This window comes from Erpetoichthys calabaricus, chromosome 9 (genome assembly GCF_900747795.2).
Source record: "Erpetoichthys calabaricus chromosome 9, fErpCal1.3, whole genome shotgun sequence".
NCBI lineage: Eukaryota > Metazoa > Chordata > Cladistia > Polypteriformes > Polypteridae > Erpetoichthys > Erpetoichthys calabaricus.
The window spans coordinates 40,962,279-40,981,196 of NC_041402.2; the positions used below are offsets into that span (position 1 = coordinate 40,962,279).

At 34.0% G+C, this 18,918-nt stretch overlaps 1 protein-coding gene across 5 annotated transcripts in view; it reads right to left on the reverse strand.

Annotated features, from left to right (window-relative positions):
• fhod1 (formin homology 2 domain containing 1) overlaps positions 1-18,918 on the reverse strand; it is a 202,520-nt gene that overhangs the window by 39,192 nt on the left and 144,410 nt on the right. For 2 of the 5 annotated variants that reach the window (XM_051931675.1, XM_051931676.1), the window contains 5 exons: positions 18,150-18,496; positions 12,980-13,090; positions 11,550-11,654; positions 4,259-4,312; positions 2,827-2,996 (listed from right to left, as the gene is read on the reverse strand). In XM_051931675.1, coding sequence (XP_051787635.1) covers positions 2,827-2,996; positions 4,259-4,312; positions 11,550-11,654; positions 12,980-13,090; positions 18,150-18,496 — 787 coding nt within the window. The remainder of the gene's footprint in view (positions 1-2,826; positions 2,997-4,258; positions 4,313-11,549; positions 11,655-12,979; positions 13,091-18,149; positions 18,497-18,918) is intronic. The other 3 variants (XM_028809353.2, XM_051931677.1, XM_028809357.2) reach the window with 3 other exon arrangements.

The following is an 18,918-nucleotide window of genomic DNA, read 5'->3' on the forward strand; positions in this document are numbered from 1 at the left end:
CAAAAATTAGGGGTAAGAATACAGGAATGAAAATCAGAAAGGACAGTTGGCTAATCATTTATTATGCACAAACCCACCACTCCTTTAGGGGCATTAAATGTTATTAGTTCCCAGGCTGCTGAGTGGACAAACAGTCGCAATCAAAAGTTTCCTTAGGAACAATTACTATGGTTCATGTGGAAACTATCATTTATAGATTCAGGTTCTGTTGAGAATTTAGCAGTTATGATTTAATTAAGAAATATGGTTTGACCCTTAAGTGAATAAAAACTATTCCTATGTATTTCATGTATTGGTATTGGTGATCCAATAGTGAAGAACTTTGTGAACTTCATTACTGCACCTACAAGTTTGACAGTGTACTTTCTTCAATGGAGGAATTGGAAAAAATTGTGTGTTAAAATACTGAAATCCTCCAATCACTGTAGGTTTCCCATGGCTGTGTAAATACTCAGGTTATTGACTGGAAGAACAGTGAACCTCTTGCATTAACTTCTTCAGGAGATGCATAAAATCTGACTATTGTGAACATCTATACTATGGTCATATAACCACCCTTCCACAAGTTTTTTGAATTTAACTTTTTTGTAAAGAACAGTCACTAGATTTTTCTTCTCATTGTCCACATAACTGCACAATTACATGACTAGAATAACATAACCCGAGGAGAGAATTAATTTGTTAAAGCTTGTGCAGGTTAAAGCTATGGTTTACTACATATGGTGAAATATTGCTAATGGATTAATTTGCCAATGTAACAGTACTACAAGAACCAACTTCTTCCTCTGTTTCAAAGAAAAATTATACTTTATGCCCCTGCATTGATCAGGCAGAGCTTGATAACATCAACCAAAAATTATTATCTTCTGCCATTAATTTCTTCCCTCCTCAATATAAATACCAGGGTCAAAAATATTTACTGTACAAACTCAGCCTCTACAGTGTTTATAGCTTAATTTGAAATCTAAAGGTGGATAACAAGAGAACAGCATTTAATACCACCTTTAGTCATTACAAGAAGCAATCCATGTCATGCCATATGGATTGGCTAATGCCCCAACTGTATTTTAATCCTCAATATTATTCTCAATATTTTGGAAACTTTTGGGGCACTCAGTGTTAATTTATACCAATAACATTCTGATCATCTCCTTGGAATTGGAATTGTATATTGGACATGTGAAAGTAGATTTATCACATCCTAGAGTGAATATCCGAATTACTACAGATATTTCATTAAAAATTTCCGTTCAATGATTGCTCTTTTTAAACAACCTAATGAAAAATGGTAAAATGTTTCTGTGACCTGCAGAGGCTAGGATATCATTTAACTTAAAAGAAAGGTTCACTCTGACTCCAGTTCTCTGTCCTCCAGATAATTTTTTTTATATTTTTTGGAAGTAGATGCATCACACTATTGTATCCACAACACTAATAAGTATCAATATGAGTATCATTTAGAAACAACTATACTGTAGACAACAGATTACATTTTCTTTTAATACACATCAGAATCATGCATAGATGAAAATAAAATTGGGATAATTTTGCACTTAACTATACCTTGAACCTTCCATTGTACTTTGAACTCCCACTTTTTGCAATTTGACCTCTAGTGTCTCACTACCACAACATTTTTCTAAGTTAAAATAAGTAACGTTGTATATGCCCATTGAATCAATTGGTTTAATAGTTTCTTCAGCGTTGCGAAAGACAAAAAAAAATTCGAAGAATTCAGCATAATAATTGACATATTAATCCAACCAAATATTAAGGCACACTGCTATAACTTTATTTGAATGCAGTTAGCAAGCAGTGCAATTTACCCTCATTTTATATATATGTATATATAAATATATTTTATATTTACTGTATTTATATTCATACATGTGCACATGGGAGGCAGCTAAAGGGCTCAAAAAGGGATAATTCCATGCCATGAGAATTTTCGCCTGGGCTTGATGAAGACACTTCTATTTCTGGGCTCAATGACGTCACTTCCGGTTCCGGCCTGGATGACATCATTTCCCCTGCCCGGCTTTAAAACCACCATGTTTCGTCTGTCTTGCCATTTCTGTTTTGGACTAATGTCTGTTAAGACTTTTTTGAACAAACCTTTGCTTTTTTAACAGCCTATTTTCAAGTATACGGGTGGCTGCCCCCAAGCCTTTTTGCTGTGTTGTTTGAACCATTTCACACACACATATATTAGTATAAGAAAGTAAAAGGTAAAAAATAATACATAACATCAATTTCATGACAGAGAAGCTACAGTATGAAACAAATAAACAAAATTGCAGTATCTCTTATTATTGAATCAAACTGCTTCTAAACAATGAAAGATGCTGAATGATGAAAGTATGTAAAAAGTAATGAATGGAAGGCACCTTTCAGAAGCCTAATCTAGCATACTGCTTTAGAAGAACTGCAAAACTATCCTCATATTCTAAAAAGCACAAATTAACTTCTTTCTGGTAAATCTTTCTGGTGGTTAAGTAAGCCATTAATGAACAGTATTGAGAACAAGTTTGTAGTGTAATTCTATTAAACTATGTTCATTCAGTAAATGAAAAGTAGTGTTAAAGATGGAATGGGTTCTACTAAAAACATTTTAAATAGTAACAGCAAAAACATCAACAGTAATAATATACTATTTTAATTAGCAGATACTTTATCTTAGGTGGCTTACAAAAGCAAACCATAACACATTTAATGTTTAATGGTATCAACTTTTAGCATCAGGAAGTCAGAATAATTGCAAAAACAGATTGTTTTTCTTTACATCTCTGATGTTTATGTCAAAAATCAACAGTTTATGTGTTTTACCTTCATCAGAAGGAGGTGCTCTGCTGGTTTCCTTAGGTGATGAGACAATAATCTCTGGTGAGACAGCTTCCTCTGTGGAAGAAGAGATATTCTGCTTCTCTTTAGTGAATGCTCTCTTTATAGCATCCCTTCCCCGATGTGTAGCTACAAGGTTTTGAAGAAATCGATTTCTGTAAAATGTCCCAACAAAACAAATAAGTGTGTGCCTGAGATTGCATTTTACTCCTCCACCATAGCTGTCTTAGTCAGGCAGTCTTTGTACAGGAACCCAAATACTCAATGGATTACTGTCTTCAGACTAAGTGAAGAAAACAGGTAAAAAAAAAAAAAAAATCATAGCATTTTAGTTATTTCCTGAAACAGTGCTTGATGCACACACACACACACATATATATATATTCAGGGTATAACCACCTTCATTTCAAAACACACAAAATCCCAGTCTCCATGTGAAAAGTCACAATCAACAGATAAGTATCTCCCCTTGTAACTCACCAATCACCTCTATGCAGAGCAATTAAGCCTCTCTAAAGGCTACCCGAGTCTAGATTGTTACCAACAGTCCACTAGTATGTACTGTTATCAACAATTAGTCATGTGGCAAGGCTGGAACAAATTTACAATGCAATTTTGAATACATAATTCCACCTTGCCCATTATATCTGCCTAGAGGCATTTGGGGGTAAGCATTAAATCCAATTTGAGGTTTAGGCACTGAGACTGACAAACAAAGTGGACAAGATTTTCCCACTCTCCAATGATATGCTTGTCTGTATGCCTGCGTGTGTCTTAAGATTCCCACCTGCAAAGCAAAAATTAAAATATATCGTTGGATGCTTTGTTATTAAATACTGTATGCAGCAGAAAAACAGAACAAGACACCTATAGTATCCTTATTTTATAAAAACATGCTGCTTAGAAAAGATGATCACATGGCAACAGTGATACTTGTATCCTGTTGTAAATTTAAATCTACATATGAATTCAAGTTTTTAACTGAGTGACAAAGTAGCAAAAATCACTAGGAGGTACCTATCATATAATCTGAAATCATGAAGTTCTGTAAAATGAGATTTCAGCCAAGGTGGGACAGTGGTTGGTTTTAAAAACAAAATATTTTCAGTGCATCATGTTTGTACATTGAGAACATTCCATGGCTTCCAGAGTCAATCACTCCTGGTTTAAAATACAGCAAACATATACAGTGAAATGTCTGGAAACTTTAGAACACCTACAGTGATGAGTGAGATGAGTAATAATGTGAACCAGATTTACTGAACTTATTTTCAGCTTCACTGAGGAGAGAGGATGAAAACTACTATAGCCACATACTTGATTTGTTGGTAACAATATGACAAAATAAACCAACACCACAGCACCCATAGGGCTTAAAAGCCACCACATGCACCAGCACTGAAGCTACAATACTTACTCAAACCTTCTCAACACGGGTTTGTCCATATTTACCGGGCAAACCTCCTCCATCCTGAGAAAAGACATGGCATGGAAATGGTTCGCTAACAGGTAAAGGTCAACAAGGAAATACAAAAATGGCAGTTCAATTCCTATTAACCGAAGGCATGGTCAAGAACAAAACGGTAGCATTCAGTTTTCAAATATAACTAGCTTCCTGGAAAGGCAATATACTGCACAAACTAGCAGCATTAAAGAGACAATATAATATAAATTCTGATTGAAAAGCCAACACCTGTAAAATATGCAGGCTTTCAAAAATGATACATTATATAGTTAGATATTTGAATTATAGGGCAGTATTTTATACTATATTCCCTTACACTAAAGACATAGTTGACTGGGTACTGGGCATGAAACTTCAAGACCATATGTTCATATTCGCTACTGATCAGACACCAATGCAGAGCTCCAGATGTCAAAAACACATGTTGGATACTGCAATGTTTTTTGTCTAAATACTGTACATGTGCCTCACAAGGTGAACCTGATTTACTAGATAAGCTAAAAGCATTGCTATGTCTATACATTTTTTTTAATCACTGCCTGTAAAGTGCATACTTCACTATATGAAGAAATATGGAAAGCTGATAAAGCTAAATGCAGTTTCTATGCATTTCCTAGTAATAGTCTCCTTAAATCTGTTGCTAACTCAACAAGATGAAATGGTACAGCAGACAAAATGAAATGCATCCTCTCTATCTTTCATCAGGTTCCCTGTAACCGGTCACCAAAATTCTCAAATGGAACTTAAAAAAGGGGAACTAAAGGGCTGTGATGCTTTTTGATCTTTGTTACATTAGATGAAGTAGAAAAAAAGATTACCTGTAGTGAAAATTTTTGCTCTGTATTGAAAAGGAGACTATTTCAGTCTTACATCACAGAATTAAAATTTACCTCTTCTTTAATAAATTAAAGTTGTATTTAAGTTTAATCTACGACACACATCTTATTCTCACCCTAAATTAGCATTTGCCGAGTTAATAAGGCTACTGTTCTGGCTGCATTGTGCTGCTTATACTCATACTTAACCAAGCTTAATTGAAAAAGAATTTTCCTTGGTTATCAACTGAAATGTTGCTCTCTACAAAAGAGCACTAAATTTGAAGATTACCATTCTACTGGACAATATTCAAACCTTTTCTCATTGTATATTACAGAGAAATTACTGCCTGGGTGACGGTCATTCAACAACAAAATTTATAACTCTCAAAATCAAAAATATTTCCCATGATTTATGTAATTTCATTACATACTTAATTCAGTTGTTCCAGGAGTAGGGGTTTGGAGGTGAATGAAGAGATGGGTGAAAAAGACAAAGCAAAAGAGCAAGCGGTATAACAATAAATTTCAGACTGGGTTATAATTGCAGTATAATTACATACAAGCAGGAAAAATGGCCAAAGGTTAAAAATGCAGAATACTGGGAAATATTGCATCCTGCCCTGTTTAAGAGTCAATCGCATATGAGGGACATGAGAAGATAGGAAATATGTGTCACTGCTCACTATTGACCATGGAGTAACATAAATTGATTATCCTTTTCTAACTCTAAAGGCTGTTTCATTTTTGTTTTAAACTTTGAATAAAGGTTAGGTCATGCTCTTAGTCACTTAACACTGATTGACTGAGGAATTGCTTTCATCTGGACTTAACATTTATTTAAAATACTCTAACAACTAACACATTTTAACATAGACCTGGCACCCAGGTCTAGGTTTAGCTATGAACATTAAATGGGATTATCATAGTCCTGAAAATTGAATCAATGGAAATATAATTTAGGATATAAAACCTTTCATCACTGGAAGATCATCTCTGAAGGAAAACACATTATGAACCTTTACCATCTAATTGGAGTAGTCAATTTTTTATCTTTTATTAGTGAAAACTACTATTTCAAGTGCAATCAATGCAATGCATGGCAAACCCACCCCCTAACTACTGCCACAGTGATTCTTGGGTTTGGAATTTTTCTACATCTCTTCTCTGGCGATTTATATGAAAATGGCTGCATCATTTTATACTACAATTGTTTCAAAGCTTCCACATAAATGCATAATTTTTCCTGTTAAATGATAGAAAGCCATGATGGTTCTATTTTAACAGCAGTTTGTATTTAAAATTATAAAAGTCACAACATCTATTACAGAAAAGAAACATCAGTATGCTCTACATACCACTTCTTTTCTCAATGTATTTTGAGCTTCACAGCTCTTCTTTAATGGTAAAAAAAAAGCTGATTAAAGGATTATAAAAAGGACCTCACTATTAAAATGGTCACATTCTGTATTCTGAAGCTTAATTGCTACACAAAACACATCTGTTTTTACCACAGAAAAAATGCCAAGATAAGGCTACAACAGAAAATCGGTAATTAAAAGAAAGTGGATGTTCTTCACGTGTGGCAGATCACAGCAGTGCCATCTCTAAAGGAAAGGAGGCAAACCATCTATTTGTGCCTAAGCCAGCATCAGAGGGCCCACACAAACTGCCGAGTACAGTATTGACAGAAAGCCAGGAATGAAAATATGAAGACTCAGAATAAAAGTAAGCAGTTCCTCTGATGCAACAAACAGAGAAGTCATTTGTGAAAAGGAACTTTTTATTGAAATTGTTACATTAATTAGAAAGAGCATTTGGGTGGTCTTAAAAATCATGCTGTAATAGTAAAGAATGTGGTCTATCGGAATCAATAGCTGATTAGAGAATGTTTTTTAATTTGTATTTATTATTATTCTCGGTATCTATGCAGCAGCAACAATGGTTACAATGGTACCAGTCAAAGGGTGGGAATATGCAACATTAGGCAGCAAATAAACAGTCAACTCTTGAAGGTGATGTGTTGGAAATAGGAAACATGCGCACATGCAAGGATCTGAGAGACTTTGACAAAAACCAAATTGTGGTTTCTAGATGACTGGATCAGAGCATCTCCAGAATGGCAGGTCTTGTAGGATGTTCCCCGATATGCAGTGGTTAGTACCTACAAAAAGTGGTGCAAGGAAGGACAACCAGTGAACCTGCAACTGGGTCATAGGCGCCCAAGGCTTAATGATGCACACAGGGATCAAAGGCTTGCCCATTTTCTCCAGTCCCACAGAAGAGGTACTCCTGCAAGCATTGAAGCTTGCTGTGTATGGGGCTGCATAGCAGACATGTAAAAATGCCAATGCCGACTCCTGTCCACCACCAAAAGCGCCTACAATTGGTAATATCAGTGTCAGAACTGGACCATGGAGCAATGGAAATAGGTGGCCTGGTTTTATGAATCACTTTTTTTTTTTTAGATCATGCAAATGGCTGGGTGTGTTGGTAGGAAGACAAGCCGGCAGAACCAGTATAATACTCTGGTTAATGTTCTGCCGGGAAACCTTGGGTTTTTGCATTCATGGGGATATTACTTTCACATGCACCACCTACTGTACCTAAAGATTGTGGCAGAGCACATATACCCCTTCAAGGTAACAGTGTTCCTTGATGGCAGCATCCTCTTTTAGCAGGGTAATATTCCCAAAAAACACCACAGAAAGCATTCAGGAATGGTTTGAGGAACATGACAGAGTTCAAGGTGTTGACTTTGCCTCCAAATTCTCTAGATCTCAATTCGCTTGTGCATATCTTTAGGATGTGATGTAAAAACTGATCCATCAGGACCCCACATTGCAACATACAGAACTTAAAGGATCTGCTGCTAACAAGTGTTTTTCTATTTTTAAAATACTGTATTTTTTAGTTTAAGTTTTCATTTATATTTTTCCCCCCTCATTTTCTAATTTTTGTTTTTATTTAGCTTTTTATTATTTTTAATGTTTTTATTTTGTCTTCGTTTTTTAAAAATTAACTTTTAGGTATGAAAACAATTTTATTAGCTTGATATTGTTCACCAAAATGTCCACAATGACAAAGTTTTACAAGTTGAAAGCATAGCTTCCTTTATAGTTGTCAAATCATATATCCTTCATGTTGTACAGTCAATTTAATACAATTTTACTGTCTGAGACAAAACTCAGAATGACAGAATTCTCATGTTTCTCATGATAATGTGACATTTTAAGTCTTCCAGTACAATAAAAAAAATAACAAATGTACTCTGTACTGTAAATATGTCATTTGTTACTTTAACCTGGAAACAGGTTTAAACAAATCGTTATTCATTTTCAAAAATACTTACATTTTTATTTGTGAGATTCTGTTTGAGAGAAGTAAGATCAACACACACACATATACTCTTATTTTATATTTATTTTTGGAATTTCCTGATGCTGACTATATGCCATCTACCCATTTCAAAAATTAAAAAATGTATTTTTTCAGGAAATTGTAACTTCAATTATTTTTTGAAATACCTACTTCATCACCATGTCAACAATGTTGATATAAGTAATTGCAGAAATAGATATACAAAATGTTATGTATATACTGTAGTTTTACAGGCATATTATTTATATTAAACATCGAAAATCTATTACAGCAATATCTAACACCATTCACTCAAGAAGCAACATGCAATACCTGGGGATCTCCCTGTGAATCTAAACTAGGAGAGCATAATTTAACTATGTATGTAGGAATAAACATTTTTTGTGAGAGTGTTTAATGACACACTTCTAATATCCAGCTAAATAATATATGAAAGTTACACACAGTCAGTCCACATAAACTTGGGGAGCACATGCAAACCTCATACACACACTGACCAGGTTAGCAGTTAAACCTGAACTCATGGTACTGTACAGTAATAATAATAAGAATATAAATACATTTTATTTATTCCCATGCTGAACATGCTTCACAAATATTTAAAGGAATACAAAAAGGGATAAAAGCAAAGATGACATTAATAATATAGAATACAAACTAATATCAAACACCAATAATACATATCTGAAAGTCAAACTTCTGAATCAGATTAAGAAAGAAGCAGGATAAACAAAGAAGAAAACCACGAACAAATAACACAATTTGTGTAGGATTATATAAGAATATAAATGTTGATTACAATCACCCAAAACAATAAGCAACAATGAAAAGGGTAAGAGTGATTTTGTTATCAGTTTTATAGCCATATACTGCAAAGAGATTAGCCATTCAATGGCTATTCATTTGTTCAGATGGAGTTGTCTTATGCAGAAATGCAATGTGCAGTGAATCGGACAGTTTTAATGCTTTACTACTACTAAGCCATCTGTGAAGCACAGCAAAGTTGAATAAAAAAAAAGAAGATTATTTCAATATAGAGCAGATTTGATACATTACTCTTATTAAAATAGAATTAAGAATGCTGATTAGCTCCCAAGCACTGCCTGGGGATGTCACAACCCTATCAAAAACTTTGCAGTGCTGCGGCATTCTAAATATACCAAGATAACTGCAGTCTGACCATTTGCTTTTGATTAAGAATTTCAAATAGAAACATTCATTACAACAGAGTAAAAGAACATGCTTTGTGACACTGAACCACCCAAGTTGAAACATCAGTACTAATAACTTCATTAAAACTAAATGCACAAGTGCATCAGCTGCTTGTCTGGTAACACTGACAACAAGCTAAGCATCTGCCTAATTTGTTGCTACAATGGTACCACCTTCATACAAGTAAAAAAAAAAAAAAAAAAAACAACAACATAACATTTTTTTCCCAGTCTAAATATGACTAAATTTGAAGCTAATTGAGCTTGACAAATTCTCCATGGGTCTTATTTTCAAACTATTTAACAGTATCATCCAAGGTAACTAACATGTGGCATATTTAAGCATCTTTTCCTTGAAGTTTGGTGTAATCTGCCTACAACTCACTGGCAACAGGATATTTGTGACCAATGGTTAACTATGGCCAATGAAATCGACAGAATAAGTCACAGACAAGTAATGAGGCTCTCAGTACTCACTCTCCACTCTAGAAGGGACAGCTGAAAGATGCCCTAAATTACCAATTAAATTAACATGGAGTACTTGCACATGCACACAAATATATGCTCTTCTCTAAACTAATACAAAGTACTATGACTGCCCGGTTTTAAATAATTTTAATAAATATGCCAACAACTGCACTCTTACATGTACATTATGCACAAAGACAACAACTAGATTTGTTTTCATTTTTATTTTGTCATTTTCATTTTAGATTTGGTTTTTAGTCTGAGAATAACACTGCTGCTAACAGCTTAGTGCCAGATACCACACAATATTAGGTAGGTGGCTTTAATGTTGTGCCTGATTGGTGTGTATATTTTAAAAAAATGATGAAGAATCTATTCAAGTATACAACTGTAAACAGGTTTTTAGCAGTGAGCAGATTAAAAAGAAAAACTCAGCTTTCAATTGCTGCTTGCATTTTTGAGATTTTAATGATTCTCTGTATTAAGTTGTTTTCAGCTTGAACTGGCATATAATTGACAGTCAAAAACCATGCACTGCAATACTACAGTTATCAGAATTGCCCTATTACTCTATTAGCAATGCTTTTATTACTTACCAAACTGAGTCAGTTTCATCCAGTCTACACAAGGAAAGGAGTTTGAAGCAGACAAATATATTTTGCAGGACAACAGAAAAGGAAGAGATTAGAATATTTTGGCAAAGAAGAATAAATGGATAGGGAAGAAAAGTTATATCAGTTAAAAGCAAGATTTAGAAAGACCAAAACATTTTGGTTCGTTCAGAAAGGAATATTAAGTGTGAAGCGTAAGACTGGAACCATAAGAACTCTAACAATGGTGTTTCTCTAAACATACAAACCAGCACAAAAAGAATAAGCCTGCTGCTTTACTAGGTTGTCTTCTTGTAATCTATGCATTGTTATGCCTAGAGGCCACAATCATGTGTTAATTGTGCCAACTTAACGGGAGGCAAAACCTGCCGTTAGGGAAGCATCTTAGGAAATCTTTTTCATGTAAACTCTGGATGTCCACAAATGTTAAATATTTTTTATGACTGCAGTGTTAAAAAAGTGTCAATGGCTGGACTTATTGTCTTCTTATGTTAGTGGACCAAAGTTCCAATGTTAAACTAGAACATTGAATTTCTTTATAAATGGAAAAAATACAAGGTAAAAATAATTGATGAATCATACCAAGTATCTGACAGAAACATTTATATCAGCCCTTGTAAAGCATTAATGTTAACCTTTGTTTACAGCAGTTATCCAAATTTAGAGAAGTCAATGTTTTACTTTTATATATGTAGCTTTCAAAGTGAATAATATACGTACTACAACCCTGAAGCGTGAACCCAAGCATGAGACTTACTTGAAAATACTCTTTTCACCACTTTTTGCATTCTCCTCTGATGAAGGATTAGCTGAGGGAGAGTCTGGTTTGTCCACAGGAGGGGATAAATCCGTCGGTACAGAGCTGCAAAAAGGGGAGATCTCTGTAAGTAACGGAGGGAACTTTATTCCAGCTCAATCAGTCCATTTATTTAAACGATCAATCTTGCAGTCTTTAGAAGAAGTATAGCTGTGGGATGTGCCTACAGTCAGAAGCATTCTCAGTAACACCAGAGTTTCCTAATTATGTTTCTCCAACTATTTAAATAATATCCAATAGGAAGATGATGGATTTTTTTTTACATTATACATTGTAGTAAACACACCATTCAGAATGAACTGTACAGGAAAACACTTAGTACAAAATATAAATCACTCCAGGTGCAGTTACACTCACACACCCTCACAAAAAATCCTTAATGTTACAAAGTGTCTTGCTATAATGAGCACCATTGAAATGCACTTTAGAAGCTTCTCCTCTCTAGCACAATTGTTAGTTCATCCTGTATTTCTTTTGAATGGGACATAGGATAGTCAGGGTGATTCCAAGTCCCTGTTTAAATTAAACTTTTATATCTTTAGGATGTAGGAGATAAAGCAAACCCCTGTTGAACGTTTGTGTAAATAAGTACAGAATATTGGTATATGTGTAGTGAACAAGACTAAAATCCAACCTCTCTCTCTGAAGCTGTAAAGTAGTATCACTAACCACTACACCACCATACCACCTGATATTTTAATTGCAAGGGATTTTTTGCTCATAATATCTATACCTATTTACTTAAATTATAAAAAAGACACCAATCAAACCAAGTGTTAAAAGAAAGTCTAAAAAATAAACATTGTTACAATATCTGAAAAAGTATAACTTGTAACCAGATTATGAAAAAATCAGCTAACTTACAGCAAAGGCTCGATCTGTACAGTATTTTTGTTGGCTTTATACATGCTAATAAAAATAATAAGAACTACTAGTCAATGCATTCATGTAATTTATAGCCCTGTGTCCACCCTGCTGCCCCAGGACAAAGAAAAAGTTTAATCCATATGACATTTCAAATCTTCAACCACATCAAAATGACACCACCATAGTAGAAAACAGTTCCAGCATGACAGGTATTTTTTCCTGTTTGTTGACCCAACAAGAAAAGAAGGATGACTACAAGTGAAAAAGCACTGGAATTCATAAAATCTGGGAAAAATGTCTCAATTATGTTATTTTAAAAAAATGTAATGCAATGATAAAATTAGTTTGTTGGGCTGTTAATGAAGGTGAAACAAAACCTACAACACAAAGAAAGATTAAGCTTAAAAGGCTATTGTGCTAAATACTCTGCTAAATGATTAATATACTTTAAATGAATATGATTTGGGTATGCACAACAGTAATGAAACAAATGGAATACAAACCTAACAGCCACTGTAGGACTGCCTGCTACTAAAGACTCTTGTCTTCTGGCTAAACTGACAGGTACAACAAAATGACTGACAAATGAATACCCACTGCTTGGGAAACTTGAGCTGTGAGAAGAAAATTTGGTTTTAGTTGAGAACACATTCTTATTTGAAATGCTGAATGGGATACTTGTGCTCATCTGCATAAGTCATAAAGATGAGGCTTCTGCAGAGGTCAATGGCAAGTGAAATCATGCAACCCAAGTCAAGCACACGATTCCAGTTAGTAGGATAAGCTATGCAAAGTCAGGAGACTGACATGTCTGAGCTGGTTTGTTTCATTCATGGCTCAATTCTGTTTATACTTTGATAAATACTGAATTAAGGATTGATTAAATAAATAAATAACTAAGTAGATGGATAAATAAATAAAGTCTCCAAGTGAAAAAATTACGTTTTTCTGAATGTACCTTGACTCCAAAACATTCAATAACATAGACAGAAGGTGGTAAAAAGCCTTACTCCATTGCAAAGCTACTTATGATAATTTTACAACTTGCAAGTTAAAGGATAATGCAAAGAGAAGGACAAAAGTCAAAGAGTGGAGAGGGATAAATGTGTGAGTTTCATGTAGTCAAAGTTGGCAATCAAACAGCTGTGCACAAAGTCAAAAAATATTACAGGTCAGGGGTGAGTGGTCATTTTTAACTGGATTCTGTTGATTTGATTTCTTAATTTAAAGCCAAAATGGAAACCATTGGTTCAGACAGACAGAGTGTAAATTACTTCTGTTCTGCAATGTAAAGGTTGTGTTAATAACTGAACTACAACGTTAAGTAAAAAAAAAAAAAAATAATTGAGTTAGACTTGAACTGATTCCATGTATTCTGATTTCTAAAATAACTGTTCTAGGACAGGGACCAGAACCCAAGTTCAGTAAATAGTTAGGAATAAGCACATTTTTACAGCAACCCAAAAGATTCTGATAGGGGAGTATGTGCAAATTATTAATGATACAACTAAAGGCACAGAATACAATTAATGTTTTAATTACATGATATTCAGTTAAAACAAATTTTAAATGGGTAGCTTATCTGCCTCATCTATTCCAATTCTGTGAAAAAAAAAAATCTATGTCACAACCATCCAAAGTCAAAAGATGTGAAGACAGCAAAAACCTGGGCTTAAGACATTCAGGAAATACGTTCAGTCCAAACAAAAATGGTAAACACTAAGTCAGGAAAAAAAGCCGGTTTGGCTCAGAGGTATTTGCTAGACTCAAACTCTGGAGAACAATCCACAGTGAAGGTCACACGACATCCATATTGTCCTCCATATTCCTTCAATTAAGTACATACCAAAATAGTGTCTAAATAACAAAAAGAGGAGGATGCTCTAAAGGTTACATGAGATGTAGACAAGAAGGCAGAAATGACTTCGCATTCTGCAGTATCTTTCAAGATACCCTAAACACATTAATTTATATTGAGGAAAGAGATCACTGAAGAAACTGGTCCTAAAATCTTAAGGACTAATGGTCCAAGCCAAACTAAGGCTTGAAATGATAGCCATGATCTCGGCATATAATGGGGTTTGCTTGCTTACTCCTACCAAAATAAAGTTCATTAACAGGTGACCCAAAATGAGCCAGAAAAATATTTCCCGACAACTTTTGAATCAATGAAAGCTAAATCTGGAATAAAAAACACTTCAAAATGTCCCTGATGAGTAATAAATATTAATACAAGGGTGTATCTTGGATGTATCAAGGATGTATCTTGCCTGAAAAAGGGGCCTGAGTTCCCTCGAAAGCCTGCATATTGTAATCTTTCTAGCTAGCCAATAAAAAGTGTCATTTTGCTTAAATTTATCACTAAATATAGATACATGAATATAGCTCCATTTAGAAAGATATTTTTCATTACACTTTACAGAATCACAATGATTAGGCTAGTACTACTGTAGTTTGCGTTTGTGCCTGTGCATTAAACAAGATTCAGGATGACTAGAGCTGTCAACTATTTCCATCTCTTATTTTGCAAACTGAAGAGTATGTAACCGAGCTGAGCTAGCAAGATTTAGTTTTCTGCTAGTCACCAAGACGCAGAGCAATTTGCAGGGAATAAGCATGTCTACTCTACGCCGTCCTTGCCTTTCTTAAAGACACAGTGCTTACTTTTCAATAAAAGAAGCACAAATCAATTATAGTCACATTTTCATATAGTAAGATTACAAATTTTTGTATAATGTTGGTATAGCACTATTTTAAAAATCTGGCAGAATGGTACATTATTACTGGTATACTGTTCAACATTAGCATACATAGAGGATATTAAAAATGTATACCTTTATGGAAATTTTACCTTTTTAGTAATGCAAAGGCTAAAATCAACAAGAAAAATAAAATATAAAAAGTCTGACAAAATCCTATAATATTTTCATTAAAAATAATGGACAATTAGTGATACACATTTTATACAGTATATACACATCATATACACACACAGGCTCAAGGTGAAAGCCTAAACAACTTCCAATGAAAACCACATATGGTGTTAACACTTTCTTGACAAATAAGTATAGTCCAGGATGGAAAACCATGACAAATCAGGGAGACAAAAGGGTTGTTGTGAATTAGATGAATGGGTTTTCTACCATGAAACTAAGGGCTGTACAATAAAAGCGAATATTTCCTTTATTGGTGAAGGAATTTTTAGAGGCTATATCATCTCATAAGTTCTGGGTCTCCTAGAGTATCTTTGAACTGATAGAGTTGTTCCCTTCGAATTGGTTGTCTGTATAATTGTTCTAATATCCAGAACTGCATCCCAAATTATGAGGATTTAAATATAACATTCCAAATGCAAACATGAAAACATTGGTGTTTTATCAGATTTTGTTACAAGACATAAGCAGCAAATCTAAATGGTCTACTCAAACACCATTGTACATACCATACAACTTTCTTTATGTTGGTGAAATTGTCAGACTTTGTGCAAGTTTGCAATGTTAAAAATCACCACACTGCACTTTTAAACAAAGGTAACACAATGAATAATGAGTGTGTGTGTCAACATGCATATAACAGATGTAGAAGTTTGTTTTCCAAACCTTTGGCATGTAACATACATATTGCATACTCCTACCTGCCTCTAAGATGAAAAGCAATAGACATTCTATGCCAAACAAAAAATGGAATGAATTAAACTTAACATTTTTTTTTTTAACTGGAAGGAAGGAACTCAGCACTGTCCCTTGCAACAGACTATGAGTTCAATTAGATGGCATATAGATTTGGAGAATATTAAAAGAAAACATGGCTTGAAAAGCATAAAAATGATGAGGGAAGGTTTAGTTTATGTACAATTTACAAAGATCAATGTTAGATCTTTACTCTGTTCTATATAAACTGTTCATACACATATATAACTGTGAAATTTGCTGAAGATAACAATTGAATCCAGAAAAAGGTACAAAAACCTATATTATCTGGATCTTGCCAAGTAGTAGAGTGTAAGATGGCAACAAATGACTGGGGGGAACTTTGTAGAAGAGTTATATTTTTTGGAAGCGGCAGCTAATATATATGAAGCAAAAAAAAAAAAAACGTTTTTGCAAAGTGCTAACAGTACCGGTATATCAGAGCCTGAATTTTATGGGTTTTTTTTTTTTTTTCGGGTTCCAACAAATATATATTTTTTTTATTTCCTACAAAAACTGCAGAAATTGAAATAATCAGCTACTGAATCTTTACTTTTATTATTTGGTTTCAGTTCTCAGCATGTTGATATGGTCACTTTCCTAACTGAGAACAGTGAATTTCTCTAAAAGTTAATAAACTAAAAACAATGTTTTGCAGAGATGGTAAAGAAATGTGCATCTTTTTCACTGTACATTCACTGTGCACTTCTATAGTTTTTCATTGAAGGCTTCTTGAAAGTTGTTAAGAAAACAATTTCTGTAACATTTAATACACCTACTCTCAAGAATTCTGTATTAATTTTGTGTAGATATGTGTGTGTGCGCTACATAGTATTTATATTCTAATAAGGCCTTTTCAAAAGTTTTCTTGTTTCTATTTTTGCAACAACACATTTTGGAGCCTTGAAGGGCCAAGCATTGGTCTGTTATTGCTATTAAAAAAAAATTCCAACTAAGTCAATTACCAAAATAGTCAGCAGATTGATTGCCAATATAATCAAAATAGTGTTAGTGTCTTGTTTTAACACCACATGTTACAACTTTTCAGCTAACATTCTTCTTTGTTATGCGTATGTCATTAATATCTTCTTGAATATATAAAGTATTGCTGCAGTTGAGACATACTGTACTATTTAATTTTTCTAAAGACTTCCAAAATGTAACACTAGTCTAGTTGGAACTTTACAAGCTTCAGAAAAAAGTATAATATACATACTGTTTTGTACTGTAGATTATCATTTGTATCACTATTTCAAATGTGAATCAAACACAAGTTAAATGAGGTTCAGGAAGAAAAAATATTGTAAAAAAAAAAAAAAGAAAGAACAATGAATGAGACAAAAGAATCAACACACATAAAATAAGGAAGGCACAAAAATCAAGCAAGAACACCTGCCATAAAAATCCATGCATAAGGAAACAAGCAATAAAGACAAAAAAAATTTAAAAAAAACAGAACGACAGCAGCTGCAATAATTGGATTCATGATTGAAGCACTTTTTCTTAAGGTCAATACAAGGATGCCAAACACAAAATGGGCATAAAGGTGTAACAGTTAGTCAAGAGAAATCCTTTTGTTCAAATAAAGGTCTACTAAACATTGGCGGTATAATCTCCACTTTGGAAGACAAAAGATATAAAGACGCAACAAAAAAAATAATATAAAAATCAGAAAAATCTTTAGATATTGCCAAGGGTTTACTAGATGCTGGTTATTTCCTGACATCTAAATGGTAAAAGCTTATTAAAATAAAATTATGGCCACAGGTAAAAAATGACAGCATCTCAAGAAAGGTTTTTCTCAGGTTTCTTAAGCACTAGAAAGGATATTTTATATTGATTACTACTGGATGCATTCTTCATTAGACTATCAAAACATACTACAAAGTCAAGCACACTGCAAGATTCCAAAAATGCAAACTTACACCTGCTGTTCTTCGACTATTACCACAGAAGCAAGGCCATCACTGAAGCATGCACTTACGTGAAGGGAGTAACGCTATTAGAATTAGTCGACTGGATCCCTTGATGAGTGTCAAAGGTGGACAAAGAAGGGCTGGGGATTATGTCACTTAGTACTGGACTGGAAATCCTCTCTGCCCTCAAACTTGGCTTCTCAGTAGCTGGACTCTGTTCAGAATGCTTTTGTGAAAAATTTAAATAAATGGCACTCGTCTCAACTTTCTCCTGCAATGTGACTTCTGGTTCATTCTGCCCTGAGGCTCTTCTGTGCTTCCGGGCACCATCTCCACTTGGAGTGAGTTTCCGCCGATCCCTGCGAGTGTGTGGCAAAGACTGGTCTTGCTCTTCATCCTCATGCTTTAAAGCATTCTGGTGTTCAACACACCAAAAAAAAAAAAAAAAAGTTTGTTATACATTATTTATAGATCATATGTACTTTACACCAAAAGGCTCTGAAAGAACATGAAGCAAAACTTAAGAAAATTACATTTAATTGTTGTTAGAAAATAATAATTAAACATAAATCACTATTTTGTAATATTATTGGGTCATTTGCAAAAGTATGAAAAACAGAGGCCACAGGTTCTATTCAAAATCTAATTCAAAATTCTACTTTAAAAACTGTAAAACAAATTTAATTTATTACAGAATGCTAATGCAAGCAAGTGAACTTATGCTTTCAAGTTAATTACCTTATATACTTGACCCACATTGAACCAGCATATACAGTACCTAAATGTACACTAAAGGCAATACATCAGACAAGACCTAATTTTCTAATTTTTTAAAAG